At 35.1% G+C, this 20,500-nt stretch overlaps 1 protein-coding gene across 5 annotated transcripts in view; it reads right to left on the bottom strand.

Moving 5' to 3' along the window:
• Positions 1–20,500, bottom strand: part of LOC150094339 (four and a half LIM domains protein 2-like) — a 235,278-nt gene that overhangs the window by 29,604 nt on the left and 185,174 nt on the right. Inside the window, exon 1 of one of the 5 annotated variants that reach the window (XM_090412369.1) lies at positions 5,468–5,724. The exons of the other annotated variants lie outside the window; for them this stretch is intronic. Coding sequence (XP_090268495.1) covers positions 5,468–5,608 — 141 coding nt within the window. The 5' untranslated portion in view covers positions 5,609–5,724. Of the gene's footprint in view, positions 1–5,467; positions 5,725–20,500 lie in introns of those variants that run through there. 5 annotated transcript variants of the gene reach the window in all.

The following is a 20,500-nucleotide window of genomic DNA, read 5'->3' as shown; positions in this document are numbered from 1 at the left end:
CCGCACGAAACGTTGTGACGTCTATGGTACATCAGTACCGTGGGCACGCTAAGGATTTTTCTAATTTTAATTATATACCCTGCTTGGAAAGATGTCAACGGACGTCATAGAGTGAGGAACAAACATCCATGGCACCCGCTTTAATAAGATGATGTAGGACCTCCTTTCGCCGCGATGACTGCAGCAATCCTATGGGGCATACTTTCCAGAAGCGCAGGACAGCGATCATTGGGAATTTTAGACCAGTCTTCCTGTTGGTATGTAATGAGGTCCTGTATTATTGTGGATCGGACGTCCCTTTACCTCACCCGACTCTCCAATTCATCATACAGATGTTCAGTAGGGTTGAGATTAGGGCTCTGTGGAAGCCAGTCAAGTGTGGTGACGTTCATGTTCACAAACCGCGCAGTTACAGCAGCAGCCTTATGGCATAGTGCATTGTCTTGATGAAAGAGCCAATGGTCAGGAGTTCAATGTTCGTGGTACCACAAACTGAGGTCAGAGGTCAAACAAGGAAAGACAGGACCACACTTATCACACCGCTACTTTCAACTTTCATAATTGGCGTTACGCATTCTGTTAAGTGACGTTCACCGGAAATCCGAAACACCCACACCCATCTATCTGCTCGGTAGAAGGTGTAGCTTGATTTGTTGCTCGATAACACAACTTTCCAAGCTTCCATGTCCCATGTACACGTGCTTTGCACTACTGAATACGACGCTTCATGTTGGTTCGAGTAATGTGGGGTTTGAATATTGCGATTCTACCATGGAAATCTATGTTGTGATCCTCGGTTCTGGATGCTTTTGTGTAGATTAGTGTTCCAGTCGATGCCGAACTTCGCATTCAACGTGTCGGCAGACGAATGGCTGTTTTTGCATATTATCCTTCGTAGCACCCTATGGTCACGTTCGGTGAGTGTGGTGAGTCGTCCATTGTGGGTAACACTTGCAGTTGACTCCCTGCGCTTCCATCTCAGTATGGTACTGTTGACCTGGGATGGCCCAATTTATCAAGAATGTGCGAACAGATATGCCTTCAACTTGGCATCCTATCACAATGCCTGTTTTAAACTCCGTCAGTTCCGTTTTTGCAGTCATTTCACCTGGACATAGTTGCACTGACTTGGGAGCATCGTATTCCTCTAATTCATACCGGCTACAAACACGTGACTCGTTACATGGCACGATGCCCCTTGCCCATGGGAATATCCGTTGACTTCTTTGAAAGCAGTGTATATATATATATATTGTATTTTTATTTATTCCCTACATAATTCGGAAACTATAAACGAAACATGAAACCTTTTAAGCCACTTCAGGCCTTCAATAAGAGGGAGATGTGGAGAGTATTAGTTGGAGAGCATATATGTTAACCACTTGGCCACTCAGGCCAGCATATTGACAATATTCATCATGCTATACACTTTACTCTCAACAAATGCACAATCATTCCGGTATAAAGATTAAAATCTTGGGTGAAGTCTCATTAAATATTGATTTTTTTTTCATTAACTTCACTCAGAGGGAAGTTCGTGAGTGGGCTAAACTAAATAAATATATATCAGAAAAGGATAAAAGCATATATTTTAGCCAGGTAATGGTTAAATAAAATTTTCTTTAACCATTGACCGTAGTTTCTGCTAGTATATTTGCTTGCTAGTCACTCTTCACATTTCACGAGTTGCTTCTGATGTGCTACTTTAAAAAGATATTGTGAGTAGGAGAATTGTGCTATTACAAACTGTTTATTTTCAATAGGAACTGCCATTAGAAATCCTGGACTTCTACCCGATCTCAAAGAGGTTTCAATCTTCTTTGGATTTTTCTTTCTTAAGTTTTTTATTTTTTTTTCAAGTTTTTCCAAGACACCGAACAAAACGTTTGTCCTTTAGATGAAATGACCTAGGTTCGAATCCCGTGAAGTTCTTTCATAAATGCTTTTCTACTAATGGTGAGTTAGCTGGTCTAACACGGAAGTGAAAGGCTTTATTCGCAATTGGTTTTTTTTTCATGCAAAAAACAGACAAAGCGGTAATACACTACTTTTACAGCCTTAGTTTCTGCAGAAATAATTCCAAATAGCGCACCCAAATGACCGAATAGAGATTCTGAAATGGATTTCAAATTTCTCTAAGTCCTCATTAAAGGCCTATCTGGAGCCCAAAATATCTAATGAAGTTTACGTAAAATGAGTAGCGTATAAAGTATTTGCAACTTCAATGAAAAGCAAAATACACCACCCTTGTCTTTCAAGTGATGCAATGAAAATGAAACATTTGAAAGTAAGCAGAGCTTAATGTATCCTTAAACAGGAATCCATGATATATATATATATATATATATATATATATATATATATATATATATATCATGGCCTTTTTTGCCAAAAAACAAACAAAAAAAACTAGACTTTCCTGGAGGAAAGGGTTGCGCCTCTGTATCGAGGCCAGCCAACTCATCTTCAGTTGGAAAGTCCTATAAAGATTCCTTTGTGCCATAGATAAGATTTGAACCGTGGTCATATCCTTATAGATTTCTTCTATAAAATTCCCGTTCCCTCAAAGAAAATGTTTTCTTGCAATAAAGTTTAGGAAAATGAAGTCGACCTTGAATATACGATATTTTACTGATTCCATAAATGCTGATTTGTACTTTATTTTCTTATTTATTTTTTGAGTCCCACTGTAGGCATTGATGTTATGTAAATGAATGTCTTTAGATGATAGGCGAATTCCACTGCCCGGTCCGAGACAACTTTCCTGCTCATTGGAGGAATCAATTGGTTTGAAAAAGTTCCAAGAGAAAAAAAAGTCTCTAGAGCAAGATTTCCAGATTACCTAATCTTCAGCTGACAATTAGTAGAGGAATTTGGGTAATGTGAAATATTTTTACTCACAAAACAGCATTCCGTATTACCCGAAGTTCCTCTACTAGTACTTATGCATTATACGCAACCAGCCTTTCGTGGAAAAAAAGTCACATAAAAAATATAAATAAATAAAATTGTTAAACTAAAAACAAATAATAACATGCTTGCAAGTGTTTAGTTTTGGTGATAGCTTTCTTTCACTGTTAAATAATAATATTTATTCCATTCCATATAATTCAATAACTTTCTTTGTAGCTGTAACTCTACAGAAACAAAGGGAAAAAACCTATGAAACTTTTTTTAATAACTCTTTCCATCTTGGGAACTGCTTTTACCATTTTAGGTAATCGATAACTCCATATTTTCTTCATCATCGTCATTGGGTATATATAATCAGAATATCAAAATTTTAGTATTGAAATTTTATATAGCACGAAATAGGTTTGAACTGAAACACGTAAAATTTGAGAATTATACAGTGATTTAATTTGGTATATGGTATATTTTGTATCAAATTTCCCACTTCATGCAACCACTCAAACTCTGTCACAAATAAAGTGATACTGCAGAGCGTTTTCTGCATATATCTCTGGGTTAGGTAATTATAACAGCGACTTATACAGTATAGCCACGCATAGGAAGAGTTTAAAAACCGATAGCTGATTACTACCATGTGGGTGCGATAGTTGGAACTATTTTTTTTAATTAAGCAGATAACGTTTCCTAAGTATCACTGAGAAACAAAGATATGACTATTTTGTTTTGTTCTTTATAATTATATAAAGATATAACGATAAAGAAACAACATCATGTCTTGTATCAAAATCAGTCCCATTTAAATTTAGATATTTTGTTCTACCTGAAAAAATGTCTCTTCCTTTATAGGCTTTTTGAGTACATAAAATTAAAAACCACTATATAAATCGCTGTTACAATTACCTAACCCAGAGAAAACGCTCTACAGTATAACTTTATGTGTGACAGAGTTCGAGTGGTAATTAAATCACTGTATAATTCTGAAATTTTACGTGTTTCAGTTTAAATCTATTTCGTACTACATAAAACTTCAGTACTAACATTTTGATATTCTGATTATATATACCCAAAATGTAAATATTCCTGAGAGACAGTTTTCAAACAGAAGCGTCGAAAGAAGACAAGTGACTAAAAAGGAATCTACACTTTTTTATAAATCAATACGTCAGTTTCATAAACAAGATAACATAACTTTATTATTTGATATACATATTTATATTCCTCAAATTTCATAAAATGAGGAGGGAAAAATATATGCAAGACCTGCTTAAATGAAACATACCTGATCTTGCGAATATAAATAATTATATTTATAACATTATTCTATATAATAAAATATCATTACGTATATTTATGTATAAATTATGATATTTATATATTATCCAAAGTCCGTAAGCAATTAATAATTTTAAAGATGTGTCTATTTGAGCTGCGTTTCTAATTTATATAAATTAGATATTAAATTAAAACGTCGATAGTTGTGCATAAATATAAGCATATAGGCTTCTGTTTATTCAACTGCTTGTTTCAAATGTAAGAATATTGCTAGTTAACGTATCTCGACAAAAGAGCGTTAATTTAGTTTTGTGCACAGTAGTTTTCTTTAACCCCGATATATAACTCGAAAACATATTTTTATATCTCAGTTCTCAAATCCTCCATAGCCCTCTCACTATTGACTATGCATTTAGGAAGACCTAGTTCGAATCCCATCTTACGCGTAGAACTTTTATCAAAGCGAAGGTGAGTAGCTAGTCTCATACGTTGATGGAGGGTTTTTCATACTGCAAACCGGACAGAAGAAAACGCACACAAGGCAGATAGAATTAACTATGCAATAATCGGGTTTCTAAGCTACTTGGCTGTAACAGGCCACTCAGTCTAGCACGAAAAAAAATAAGAAGATAAGTTCTCAGTTCTCTTTGATGCAATAATTTTAGATAATAGAAGAATTCTCTTTCCAAAAAGGACTAGAGCCACGCCCTAAATGTTCATTTGATTTTTTCAAAAAGCACTTCTCATTTCGCTATGTGCATTTTCGAAACTCTATGCTGTATAAATCAATTAGATTCTTTAACATAATGGGTAGAATATCTTTGTTAAAAAAAATATGCGCTTAAAACCCGAACTGCATCTCTGGTTGAGTTTTTGAATTCTGTTGAACATCGTATAATCTGAAAGTTAAATATAGACCTTTATATAAATTCTAGTTTATATAAAGTCAGTTCAGAATTTAGTTGTACTACTGATAAAGTATAACTGAAAGAAAAACATCAATATTCTGTTTGTTGTGTAGTATATTAACCATTAAGTATATTATACATTAACCATAGATAAGAAAATATGAGATGGTTTTGCTTTTCTGTGGAACAGCGTATATTTTGCTTTTACATATTGTGTTGTTATGTGTTTAGTGTGCGAAATTTGAGAGTTGTGAGCTAGTAATGTTCAGTCAGTGCCGAAAATTCCCAAGTAAACTTTTGTTAGATCGCAAGTGTATCTTTTCAAGTGTAAGTTATCCCAGTTTAGGGAAGAGAATGAAAACATTTCCTTTTACCTCATTAACTTCGTTCTTTTGCTCATCTTCGATAAAACGTGGTCCATCTTGTCCCCCGCGTTCATCATATTCCACCTCTACTTGGACTTTAGTCTTCTTCTTCTTGATCTTTGTCTTCTTTACTTCAACATCGTCAGACATCGTTTCGAAGAGGTCGGAGGTTGGTATATCGGAACAAGAAGTAGGAGCGCACGTAGACACAGACAGCTACCTAGCTGAGCCGGCTAAATGGTAGACTGCACCGAAATTTCGTAAAACCCTCGCTAACTGCCAGCAATCAGCAAACGGGCAGACAATCAGGTTTGTGATTAGTCAGTTATGTCAGAAGGAGGGTCGTAGGAGGGAAACGAAATAGCTACGTCATAGTGCTGGTTTACCGCTGCTGAGTTGGCGACCACACCTCTTTTTGATCCCTTTAACGTGGGGGCTCTTCCATGACCTTCGTCACGAAGGCGGAGATGGTCACGTGTCACGTTTGTATCAAAAGCAGTAGCGAACTCTCATCCATCGCGTCGGACGAGAATAACAGCAGTGAGCTGCGTGCAAAAGTCTACGCTTTCACCCACACGTGCTGGTCTAAGCTTTCCTCTCGTGCGTTGAAGCTACCATAAAAGGAAAGAGAGAAAAGTGCAGTATTAAGAAGAGAGAAATAAGTTTTTCTGCCACGGTAGCTAGTGTAGAAATGTTGAGAATGTGAGCAAGAAGGTAATTATATTTTTTTCTTGTGCGAAAAATGTTTGGAAGACACTCACCGTGCCCTGAACAAAAGACCTCTTTGTAAAAGGAGAACAATTGATGTTAATGAACGATGAAGAATTTAACAACAGCATTTAAAATACAAAACATAGACTTGAAATAATGTTTATGATTAATTCTGGTTAAGGAGTGAATTAAATTACTTCACTCTGAATATATTTTACAGGCAAGCAAGCTAAAGAAGAGAAACGCCCCTATATCCCGCCTTCATCGAAAAAAAGTTCACAAAGATGCCACATTGCTATTCATGAAACAGATTAAATATCCAATACCTCAGTAATGCAATATGAGAATGCAAGATTCAAATGCATAATACTTTTTTCAAATTTAAAAAAGTGCGTAATATTTAAAATCTTTATAGCATCAGATTTTTTTTTCATCCAAGTAATGCAACAAAAAGCTTCACCTGAAAGTTCGAATTAATTATCACATGAATACATATTTTTCAGCTTGGTCTTGAACAGGTCAGAAATAACTTATTGTCGTATTTAATGGAACTATTTAAGCTTATATAATATACTGTATATTAGGTCTCAAAGTCAGGGTTATCATGGCAGTCTTTTTTTTTTCTTTTCAGATAAACACCTCTTTTGGCTATGGTTAGAAAACAATGGCAGAAAGCCAGTGCACTTTATTCTCGAACTCATGTCAAAAGAGGTGATTGACAGCAGTTTGGTATCAGAGGCGCACACACACATACACATCCAACGTAATATTGAGTTGCGGATCATTATATACAGTGAAACATGAAACAGATTAAATATCCAATACCTCAGTAATGCAATATGAGAATGCAAGATTCCAACTCATAATACTTTTTTAAACTTAAAAAAAACGTGCGTAATGTTTAAAATCTTTATCGCTTCAGATATATATATATACAGTATATATATATATATATGGAAGTAATGTAATGAAATGTGACATACAAACTCACTACAATACATGCAGAAAATAATGAAATAAATAGATTTAACCACCAGGAAAAAATGAAAAGTGAAGCTGTCGCCAACCAAACATCGATCAACTTCTTAACTGTTCTATGTGATTCCTTTCATCAGTACATCTTCATAACAGCATTTTCAGCTAGAGAGGAGCGTAGCAGTGTATTCAAGTTATAAGGATTTCACAATGCATCTGGTGATGACAAAAATATTTGCAACATTACATGTGTTTTAACGGTATTGGTCTTCAGATAACTCCATCATCAAAGGTTATGAAGAGGTGTGATCAAACGAATAAGGTATGACAAAAGGGAATTTTTATTTATGAGCAAAATAAATGATGTAGTAGTTAGTAGTTTTATAGTGCTGGATTAAGACATCTACTTCATTACAAAAGAAGAATGATCTTTTACGATATACTTGACCAGTAGCATAGTAATTTATAGATCGTGCAGGATGAGACTTGTGAATAGAACTGGAAAATAAAGAAAGTGGATATTACAAAATATATAGGTTCTTTTGTCAAAGTAAAGCACGCACGCACACACACACACACACACACACACACACACACACACACACACACACACACACACACACACACACACACACACACACACACACACACACAGTGTGTGTGTGTGTGTGTGTGGCGGTTCTTTTGCTCAAGTCTGGCCATTTGGGTGTTCAGATGGGAATAGCTCATTTCCAGGAAAGAAATGAGAGCCCGCTTTCCACTATCTTCCTGACTTAATCATAAGAAGGTCTTTCTTTAAGCGGCACCTCCCCCCAAAAGGAGATATTGCACGACTGATGATTGTTTCCATCCATTTGTATCAAAGTGCTCGAAGGTTAGCTTAGTTTAGATATCACCGACTTTCAATTGTTGTGCCGACGCATTTTGTTGCACTAAATTTTAAGCCTTTAACCCCAACTGTGTCATATGGTATGTCCAGTTATCTTGAAATGACTTTAGTTCTTGCATATTGGCAATCACTTCATAATTATCCTATTCCTGTGAGTTTCTTCAATCTTCAGTGACTGAACTGGATTCCGTTGTCTTCTAGGTTCTCTTCAAATAATGCTGATCTGATACGGTACTGCACCAATACTTTTTTGATACTATTAACATATGGTCTTAGGATAATAATGGTTAGTAAATCATCATTGATATGGTATCAATGATCCCATCGATTGACATTTGTGAATTTCAGCAGCGGTAACTACCATTCTAATATCACAGTTTCCTGATTAGTGCACACATTCTAGTATAGAGGTTTCCAAACGTTTTTCCTCTCTAATCCTACAAATACCATTTCTTCTCAGAACTCCCTTCTCTTTTGAGTATGGACGTACGTGGCTTCTTATATGTTTCGTTAGTACATGTTATATTTCAGCGACAAAAAAAAAGATAAAAACGAAAAGCTAGTATTTAATATTTTATATACATTCTTACCAATGCTTTAATAACATTTTTCACATTTTCAATTTGGCGGATGATATTAATTATGATACTATTTTTGATCACTTCGTTGTTGATAGATCACGAACGTGTTAGTAAGTCAGCTTGGGGTGAGCTTACAACCCGAATTAAAGAGCAATACGGAATTATAAAAAAACTGGGTTGCTAAATACCCTCAGCAACGAAATATACTCAGCTTTATGAATCTTTTCATGATGATCCGTGAATTTTTGTATGCAAAATACAGTTTGAAAACCTTTATAGGGTCACTTGGTTGCTGAAACTGCTTTTTACACCTCTTTCTAGAAGAAGAATAATGTAGGATTATTCGTACCAATTTTGATAACTTCTTGTCGTGAACTTACACCAACTTGTGTCGCACATACAACTGGCAGCTTCTTCAGACTCATAAAACGTGAAATTAAATCACTAAAGAGTTGTTTAAGGCTGATAAAATTACTGCAATAGAAATAAATCAATTTATCTTAAGAAGAGTGTAATTTCGCATGGCATGCGTTAGCTTCCCATTAGGTATTTTAAATAATTGTTGCAAAAATTGAATCGAAATATAAACAGGGACTAATCTTCAAGAAAGAATAATAACTGTCATAGATTCATTGAGTAGTCTAGAATGAAAATTCTCTATCAGATAGGCATGATGGAAGTGTCCCAATCAACTGCATGGTCATTAATAGAAGTATGGTAAGCCAGATCAGATCTTTCCTTTCTTTTGTACTCAGCGTCTCCGACGTGTTCCTTCTTTCTGACCTCAAAACTACGACTCATCTGCCCTATGTAAGTAAAACCACATCGTTATGGTATCTTACAAACTCCTGAAGTTTGTGAAATGGGTGCTGCCTTTAGGATACCTGAAAAAGCTACAAATGGTTTGAATTCGCTTGAAAGCCGCTTTGATGTTATGATTCTTAAAGAGAGCAGTAATCCTAATAGATAAGTTATCAGTGTATGGAATAGAAATCGAATCCCTGTTTTTATTACCCGAATCGGAGTTCATCTAACTCAACTAGTCAGACATCATCATTTTGTCTGACTGAACTTTAGCTTTTAATGTGGCACCATAGATGTTGTTCAGTCCGGTTGTTTTGAATTACGGCCGAAGTAACTAAAGCCTTGAGCCAGGTATATCATGTCTGTTAATTGTATTTATTCTGGCCACTTTGCCTGTTTTATGGGATCAAAACTCGAATATCCAGGAATGAAAAACAATCAACCTCCATATGAGACCAGTAAAAAGGTTCATCATGTCCAGGACGGTAATTGAACCCAGGTCTTTCCAGCCAAAGGACATCTTCGATACAGACGGAGCTATGGAGGCGCTCATAGAAAATATAAATTTATATCAGTTAAAATAATCGCATTTATTTTTATTCTGTCCAATTTCCCAAGATTTTCTTTATTGCCAGCACAAGAAATGGAGGCGCTCATAGAAAATATAAATTTATATCAGTTAAAATAATCGCATTTATTTTTATTCTGTCCAATTTCCCAAGATTTTATTTATTACCAGCACAAGAAATACTTATTGGAAACCAGAAGGAAATACTAGCTATTCTTTTAGATATGAAACATTATGTTAGAAATTATCTACAGAGAATTTCCAATATACCTTTTCATATCTAAAAGTTTGAAAAGTGATGATGACCTTCTTCATCATCACTTTTGGCAGTATTAAAGTGAAGGGGAAAATGGGATGATAGTTTGATGGTCGAATTTTATTACTCGTTTTAGACGGAATAAAAGCTTGCTTCCATTCCGTTCGACAGATGTCGGATCCACAGGACAGCTTGTAAAGGCAAAACGATAATTGTTAATTGTAGAGCACAAGCTCTTTGCACAACTAGAGAGATACCATCTGGGTCGTGGATTTATTAGTATCAAGGCTATGAGTATTTAATGTTCTTCTGACACTTATGGAGGATAGTTTATGGAACAGAAGAGAGAGAGTTGCCTTGGTCGTCTAAACAAGAGTTGAAGGAAAAGAGTGATTCCAAAGGCCTGCCTTATCCTTAGGAGATGATACCATTGTTCCATTAGGATAAGAAGAGAGGCAGAAACACAGTATGACAGACGTTTTACCCAACAGCCTTTGTAAGGGACCAGAAGGCTCGACTACCATTTGTGCTGGAATCAGGCTTAGTGCATTTGGCCCTTACAAATTTTTCTTTACATTTTCTGATGATTCTTTTCGTGGTTGTTACGGGCTATAGCATAAACTGAATGGAAAGTCTGGAGTTTTTAGCTTGAACCATTCAGTGTATACTCATTTTAGCTTTGACTGCTTTAGCACATATATTGGAAAACTAAGGCTTAGATAAGGGCTGGGGATTTTGAGTGGAATGAGGAATAAAGACACTCATCCCATCAAGAATAATGTGGTTATTAGATCAGAGCAAATGCTTGAATTAGGAGAGCGGGAGCAATAATCTGATATCGAAGAGTCAAATCCTGATGGTAATCCTAATTAGCACCATTGTAGTGTGTCATAGGATACGAGGCTAAGATTGACTGGGAGAAAGGCGACAGTACGAAGGAATACGGAAAAGAAATACGAACAAAATTAGAGTTACTAGGAGAAGAGCTACCAGCGGGAGGGGAAGATAAAGCTTCTGGATGTTTGAAGAATGACGGGGATTGTCTACAACTTTTGGGTTAACAATTGCTGTTAGATTATTAATAAAAAAACAATTCCGTTTCTCTTCTGGCTTGGTCTGAAGTTAGAGATAGGGAGCCGGTCAGAATTGTAGACATTGAAATCTCCAAGGAAGATTATCTCGTGAATTAGGTGATTGGACTATATGTTAACAACTTTCAGAAATAGATATTAAAAAATGTAAGTGCAATAATTAGAACCAGAAGAAAAGTAAGTGAAGGCAATGAAATGAGTACGAAAATGCTGAGCCAACGCAAATCGTATAAATAAGATTCCAGGTCTGATAACCTTTTATATGGGATATCAGAGCTAATAAAAACACATATTTCACTCTTCGTATGGAAAGCCTCATGTATGATGTATCCTATCCCTTCAGATATGGATACCGGTAGTCGAATAGGTGTCAGGGTTTGTTCCATGAAGGATAATAGATCATTAATGTTGGTATTAATCTCCGGATGATGGTAAAATCTACGCGAAAGTTCTTTTTTTTATCATGGAATTTTGTTGGGATTTTTTTGACGGGGTATGGTTTATTGTTTTTGTTGTTGTATTTTTGATGCTGTTTTATAAATGTTTTTTGTGTGAGCAAATGTTGAGCCAATTCATTTTGAACCCCAGAAACTCTATTGGGAACATTTATGGAACATGGGCATTCAGTAGAAGTGAGACACAATTCCTTCACTTCTACGCCCACACCGGGAATGCTCATACCCCAATCCAAGTGTGGCCACGATAGTGCCCCTTGGAAGCTGCTACACTTAGACTCCTTGAAGGCACATTGTGGAAAATAAATGGGGATATTGTTGTGGATTCAGCCATACTTTATAGCCAGAATATAAATATAGCCTTCGGCATCAGAGTTGCCTTGGTATGCACTACTTAAAAGACAGGCTCTACCCAGGAGCCCTTACAAATCACTTGCTAAAGCAAATTATCCACATTGTTTTTGAATAAATAACCGCAAGATATAATTCATTTACATTTACTTATCCACCACGAAAATATGCAGCACACTACGCCTGCAGGTGTAGTGTACTGTAGTATCGTAAATGGATCAGTGAGATAAGCTAGGAATCTCATCATCTAGTTACTGCAGTTAGAATTTGGAAAGATTTAATAAATTTTCAAAGCTGGCCGCTTATCTGAATAGATTTTGCATAAGTTATTCATGACGTACCACGGTACAGACATATAAAGAACAAACTTTTAAAAGAAATATTTCCCTAACGACGTGTGTCCAAAAGTTACTGCTTTCGCTGGGAAAAGATCTTTGTAAGACATCTTAAACATATGGCAAAATGCATTTGTTCCTTATGATACATTTTATGATTACAGGGTATGTGTGGATGGGTGGGTGCGCGCGCGCATTTATTATCAGTTATAGAACATAATTATTTGTAGGAATTTTTAACTTATATATTCAGTCCAACTTCATTCCTAAACTAACAGGAAGATTTTAAGACGTTTTGTTGTTATCAGCAAAAAGAACTGCCTACGTAAGGCTTTCACATGTAAAAGAATTCTGTGTGTGTACTTATGCAAGATAAAAGCTTCGGAAGCTGAAAGTTTATCCCGACTTGTACACCAAATCTTATTGCTAAGCAACAGAGAAGTCCTTTTCTAACGATTCTTCTGTGCCACTGATGAAAATAGCAGTGACTCACCCACGCCTTATGGCTTAGTTTCTGATCCTTACATGCATATCATCGAACAAAGGATCATTTCTAAACAATTGGGGACACCATTCTGCCTGCCAGGAAAAGACTCATTAAGACAGATTCTGTAGTTGACACGACGCCAACTTTTTTCGTGGCAAATGTGATAAACTGACAGCTGTTGTATCTCCTACTTTGCCTTCATTTTCCTACTTGTATACAAATTCCGATTTTGGAACGTTTCCGCATAGACTGTCGAAAACGTGAAAACGATATTGTGGCACGAAAGGGGCTTTTGCCGCATGTTCTGACGTACTCACAGGGAAGTAGCATCCGTTGCGTCAAATAGAGCTGACCCGTAAAGAACAGGAAAATGAAAAATGATCTAGTCACATTTGCTAACTGCAATAACTGCCAGTCATCGGCTACGAAGCGGATCATTACGTAAAAGGAAATGGTACCGTCACTAAGAGCAATGCCCACACTAGAATTTGGTTTAAGACTACGGAGAGAATTCGATAATTTCTTTATTTAGAATGATATAGTTTGTTGTAATACAGCTCTATGTGATATCATATTCAAAGAATAATAACAAATTCATTTGCGCGTTAAAATATTATTCCCCTGATAGATTGCACTTGCCACGCCATCTAAATAAAGAGAGCGTAGTTTCTGCTATACGACAGTAATAGCAGAGTTGTTGCTAACATTCCATTCAAAGGGTGAAATCCCAATCTTTGCCACGCATCGTTTAACAGTCACGTGGAATCATTCACCATCGGAACAACCTTGGATGATACCTTTGACTGGTCGTTTTATTCTGATCTCAGAGGTCTGCCAAATTTCATCAGAAGAGTTTTTTCACAATCGTTCTCGGTTCTGACTAGGCCATTTCGTACCCTTTCTAGCTTTTCCCAATGGTTGTCGCTTCTTCCGTAATATTAGCAACAGCGACGGAAAGTCTCCAGTCAAAATAAAAATATTTTGGTCTACAACTAGATATAGTACACTTTTTTAAGATGTCAAACAATGAGCACAAATTTGTAGCGCGCCCAGAATTCAGCAGTTTTATTTAAATTCGCTCCTACACTTGAAAATATTAGTACGAATACATTTATGTAGAATGATTTGAAACAAATAACTTGATTTATGTTTTTATTGTTTAAAAGATATATTCAAAAAGATTTCATTGCTGCATTTTTTGTTTTATTTGCAGTTTACCCTTTCTTTAATTAGTTGCTTTTTTTAATCAGCTCGTGTTTTGGTCATTAATTAGGCATACTAGTTTTTAATCAGCCACCTTTGTTCGGTTACAATTAGTCTTTAGTGAAGACTACCAGTATTCATCAGATAATGTGTTTGTTCAGTTTATTTGGTTTCAATGGGATAATTTTTATTGGCAATACATATCGAAATTCCATTCTATACGCATGAAATTTAAAGGGATTTCATATTTAGAATCCTTGCAAACATTTGATTTGTGCAGTTACTCATTTGTGATTCATTTGCACAATTTTAAAGGTACAAAACAAAATTTCTTAGAATACGTAAGCCAAAAAAAAAAAAAAAACAGCTCATTCTCAACTTTGTGATAATGAATGATGTCATCACTGTGCAATAATGTTATTATGAAACATATTTTATCGCAGCAGCTTAACATGGAGCTATTTTTGGCTTATATATTCTAGACGTATTTTATTTTGTGTTTTGTAGCCTTAAAATAGTCACTATTTCGTAATGATGCTATTGCGTAATAACAGTACTATCACGTTTAAATTTCGTAATAATAGTATTATGTAATAGTTTTACGTAATAGTAGTGCTATTACGTATTAATGTCATAATATTGCAATTATGAAACATTCTTTGTCGTGTATTCGTATATTTGTATTCTTCACCTGTATATTCTTCTGTTGTTGTTTTTTTAATTATGTACTTGCATAGAAATTAAGAAATTACACATTTGCTGGTTGGCTATCAAAGTTTAAATTCAAACTCGATTTCCGTTGACGTGTTAAGCTCAGTGGCCTGTCACAGCCTAGTGACTTGATTTTATGGAAACATAATTAACTGCCCTAATCGATTAATTAGAGAAGTGAATCTGTCTGCCATCCGCGGCCACTTCTTTTTCCTTTTGGTCCTGTGGGCAGTTTCATCTTTCCCACCTAATCACTACATAAGCATTGCTGGCAGAGAAAAAAAAATCCTCTTGTAACTGTGTATTCTTTTTGAAAGTTTGAATAACATATCCGACACAATAAGGTCAACTATAAAGACCTATAAAGACCTCACTGATTTTTCATTAGATGCATATTTTTCGTTTTTATCTCTAGCTGGGAAATTTAAATATTTGAATTTTTTTCTATATACTTAGACATGGCTAAAGAATGGAAAGAATGATGAAACGAACTTCACACCACTAAGAAATAACTGGTGAGGAGAAAATTTGGCGAACTATCCTTGTGAATTGAACTTGTTAATGTATTGCTATGACAACGAATGTTGGGATGTGAGCACATTTCGCGGACAGACCACCAAAACTACTCAACAGCATCAATGAGCATGTCAAAAGCGTATTATATTATGTCGTCAAAAATGCTTTGATACCGGGACTGACAGGTTTAAAGCAAGGTTGTATTGCGTACAATAAAACTTTTTTTTAATTTCGTTTTGACCTGTTAATGAATGAGTTTTCTGCCAAAAGAATTCGGAAGAGAAATTATTTCTGATAGGATATTAAAATAAATCACCAATTCAGTATCAAAAACAGTTTCTAACATAAAGCTGGTATAGAATAAAGATACATAATAAAAATTGGATATTTATACATATAGTCCTCTAATAATAAATATTTGAAATATTCATAAACTAGAGAAGAAAAATTATTTGAATATTCCTCCACTTTAAGTCTTGGATTTCATGTGTTCAAAATAATCAACATGGTTCTGATATTTGAACTACGAGCGCATAAGTTACTTGAACAGTTCTTTATATGGAGGAACCTTAGAACAGAAGCGACCCATATCATCACCTCCCACCCGAAAACAAGCTGAGTAGCACTTACTTTCTACACCCACCCTCCATCTTTTCTGTAATTAACGCTCTTTCTTTGCTCTTGTTCTTTATTTTTGTTCTTTATTTTTGTCTCTTTCCCCTCTGTTATCGTTTATATTATCTCTCCATTAAATACAGCGAATTTCATCTTTTCAGTATCTTTATCTGTCCTTGACAGAATAATATTACGACTGAGTCTTATCTTCCCGACATGTTATTTAATTAGATTTACACCAGGGTATATTTGGATATAGTAGGTGCGTGCTTCGAGAAAACTTTTTTTTCATCTATCCGTCTTTTCGTCTCTGTTGTCATAAGGGACACGTGCCAAGCAGACAGTGACAAAAATAACATCCACCTCTACAGTCTGGTGCGTGGGTTGTATACCGTTCCCAAATTTCTCCTCTCCTTCTTGAAGGGAGAATTATGCATCTGTCTCTCATATTTAAGCATATATATCTTAAAGATATTCTTTGATATTTATATCCGCTGTACGTTTTTCTTTTTTTCTTCTTCAAAGTTTAGTAATAATTGAACAGAATCTAAAATTCTAAGGCAGTAGCATGATTTAATTAATTATAGAAACCTCATTTCGTTAAAAGTTCCCATATCAGGTACTATATTGAAAACCTATTGGTGTCCATCATGTGAGCAAGCACGTTTTCCAGAGAATACTGATTTACAAAATTATTTACAACTATTATGTGGATGCTCGTAATAATATTTAAGTATTTAAGTTGATATTTGCTATTCGTCCCGAGTGTACGATTCTCGGCTAGGAAAAGGACAAAGATCATCTTCAAGGATTCTTATAAATTTGATGAAAGACGAAAATACATTTAATGAATTAACTGTATCATTTTTGAGAAAACGGACTCTTGCTACGTTTGATACAAATATTTCTCTATAATGCTGTTTTATCACTCTATAAAATAAAAATAACAATTATTCCGATTTGCCATAATCGTAAAAAGTTATTGCATTGTTTTCTAGATACACTTCGCATTATTTATATCAACAAAGTAATGGATGGATTATTCCATGTATAGAGCAGACCAAAAACGTTCGAAACCAACTCTTGTTATTATCTCATTGTTTTCTGTTTTTATAAGTAATCTCCATTCATAGTTTATTTGAATGAACACTAGTGCCTTAACACAGCGGTGTTCTAACTCTAAAAATCTACGCATATTAAGTACAAAGATAGTATATTTCCTAAGTGTTTGCTAAAATTGTTATCAAGGACAACTATTTGGCATTTCGCATTATTTGCTTCTTTATTTTACTGACAAAAGTATTTTTGACTTTATTTTTAGATGCTTGCAGCTACCTCGAATCAACGTGACATCCAATCACTTAATACTTATATTTCTATGCGAATAAAATTTACTAGAGTTTGAACTTTTATATCAGCTTTGATATTATGTTCACAACACAAACTGCGATTATTTTGAGAACTTGTACCATATATTGTTTATACGTTTGAAAATCCACGCTAGATATATGAAAATCAATCAAATGATATTACTCAGCTTCTAAAACTCTTTATGACTTTGTTTTAGTCAAAACGTACGATTTGTTAAATTCTTAACATTTGGGTTCAGTTCATCTTTAGTTAATATAACGTGCAGCGTACTTTTCTTAATAATCTTAAAAGATTGTCGAAATTGATGACTTTCTTTTGCTTTAATTCGATTACTGATTGATGTCGAAAGGGTGTATCTCTCGCTTGATTTCGAATTCAACCTAAAAGATTCCGTATCTTTGAAGAAATATTTTAGGTTTTCAACGAATCTGAATCATAAGTGATAGAAGGCAGTGATGCAAATTTATAGAGGAAAGATCCGTTTTAATTCCATTAAACCTGTAAATTATTGTATGAATGGGCAATTTAGAAGAATATTGCACCCACTCATAAAGGGCATAGCTGCCCAGACTTATTTAAGGCAATCTCCTTTTTCCATAGGTACGGTTGATCTTCCCATAAGTCGTTACCGACGATGTTCTCAGGTTGTAGAGAGAACTAGGTTTGAATCGGGTCTATAAGGCGAAGAATTTTTATAAGGACTTTTTCAATTGAAGGAGTTACTGGGTCTCATAAGAGGATGGCAAGTTCTCCCATGGACGCTCGAGTTTTTCATCCGCTAAACCAGCCAGAGGAACACATTAACACGTTCATTGTCGATCACGCGATATCGCGCGATGCGAGTTCTCACCAAGCGGCCGATCACGCGTTATCGCGTGGACGTCGCTAACTAAATAAAAAAGTAAAAAAAAAATTGGCCACCACACGAAATTCCAATTTTCAGCTTGGCAATGAAAGTGTTAAAAACATAATAAACACGCCTAAGTTACTTTGGCTATCCCTAACACTTCTTCAACAAATTGGCACCCATAATTTTCTTACCTGCTCTACTTTTTTTTTTTTTAAGAACAGATTTTCTTGTGTTTCTATTCAAAGAGAATATGACTAAACTCATTCTCTGTTCCACCCATGATTCTCATGCGCGCACATCACTGGTAAATTATAAGTTCTGCTGCACAAGAGATAGTTGAAAAAATGCTTGATCACGATTGCTTATCTTCAATACCGAGTGTAAAAGATAAAGATATTATTTTAAACTGATCAAAATTAGTGTTATAACTGTTTAATTTCGTTTATTTTAAAAATCAATTGAAAGCGAATAAGACTGATAGCTTATATAGTCGAATAGCTTATTTCTCATATAATTCTTGATTTACGTTGAAGGCAATGAAACTTTTTGTTTGTTTGTTTGTTTTCTCATTTTAATCCTTTTTAATACGAAGAAAGCTACTGCACTCTAGTATCAGAGAAACTACTGCAGGTGTTTCTCCTATTCCACAGTAGAGGTACTGCAGGAGAGCATGTACCACTAGAATGAACGAAAATTTGTATTTTAAAAATGCGAAGCATCTCGCTTATCAGATCGACTGAAGTCTGCAACTTTTAAAATGACAAGTTTAGTATAATGTAAATAGAAGCGCAGTACTCGAGCCAGGAAAGCTATCTACATCAGGACTTCAACCCGAACAGGCAGTGCAGATATCTTGGATTTCTTCCAGTTCTTACACAAAATAAGAACTAAGTAACTGAGACGTTAATGAAGTTATTCACTCAGCGAATACTTTTATCTGTTTTTATTGTTGTTCGAAGTAATTCTTCGTAACAATTGTTAGCTTAGAGCAATTGTTTGTCATGGTCAGATTCGCGAGACAACACGTGGTTTTCTTGCGGGGGGGGGACAATTCCACCGTACCATAGCTCAAATTGATATCGTGGATGTCGCAATGAAGAACATCCAGAGTTCTTGGATGGCCAGAGCGTTTTAACGTAATCATGAGTCAGTTTTTCAATAGCACTCCTCTATTTCTTCGATCCGAATCAAACAGTAAATTATGAAGGCGATTTGACATCAATGCGTAATGTCTATCAACTTTATGATGTCCGTCTGTATGCATATTAAGGAATGCACTGTCATTCCTTAATATTTCGGTTAAAGTTTAATAATTTTGATCCGGTGGCATTGCTTTTGGCAGTACTATTTCCAACATTCTATCAATTATATTTTTTTCTTCTTCTCTTCAAGGATTAGGCATTTGCGTGTTCTGGCTTCAATGGTCTTTCCATCTTGCAGCTGGTCATCCTCTTCCTCTCTCTCTCTCTCTTTCCTTTGGTCTATATTTATCGACTTCTTTTGGTAGCTGATATCTTTCCATCCTCAATAGATGCTCTTTCCATTACTCTGTATTGTATTTCTTGATCTCGTTGACGTCGTAAATAGCTAGCTCTCTTCTGATGTCTTCATTTTTTATATGGTCCAGTTTTGTGCATCCTTTAATTGCTCTTAAAAATCTCATCTCTGCAGCTTGTATTTTATTTTCATTTTTCCTTTTAGCAGTCCATATTTCTGAACCATATAATAGAGTGGGAGTGGCCATTACTTTTCAAATTTTAGTTGAGTTCGTCGTCTTTTTTTATTTTTTGATTCGTGTCCTTTTATTTGTTCTGATATTTCTCTATTTTTTCATCTTTATCTTTTAAATATGTTATTATGGCCTAAATAATTAAACTGTGTCACCTGTCCTGGGATTTTATTTTCTATGACTATTTTTAATGTAACATAATCTCGACTTTAAAATTTGTATAGCTTGTGCCAAATGTAATGGATAATCCTCGTTTTTTTTTCATTATACTCCATAATAGTTCTCTGTGAATTTTATCAAATGTTTTATAATATAACTTAGGCGATTCAACTGGAATATTAATCGGACGGTTACATTTTAATAATATTAAAATAGTTATTCATTTCGTACTTTGTCTGGAGAATGTACTAAACACAGGATATTTATGTATAGAATATGCAACTGAATTTATGAATTATAAGTTACTTTATTTAAAGCCTAGGTACTTTAAATAAGCCAGGAGATACAGGGAATAAAGCACATTTTGATAATCCAATATTGCAAT

This window comes from Typopeltis vanoorti, chromosome 22 (assembly GCF_054136105.1).
Source record: "Typopeltis vanoorti isolate ZY-2024b chromosome 22, IOZ_Tvanoo_1.0, whole genome shotgun sequence".
NCBI lineage: Eukaryota > Metazoa > Arthropoda > Arachnida > Uropygi > Thelyphonidae > Typopeltis > Typopeltis vanoorti.
This window is presented reverse-complemented; position numbering and strand designations above follow the sequence as displayed.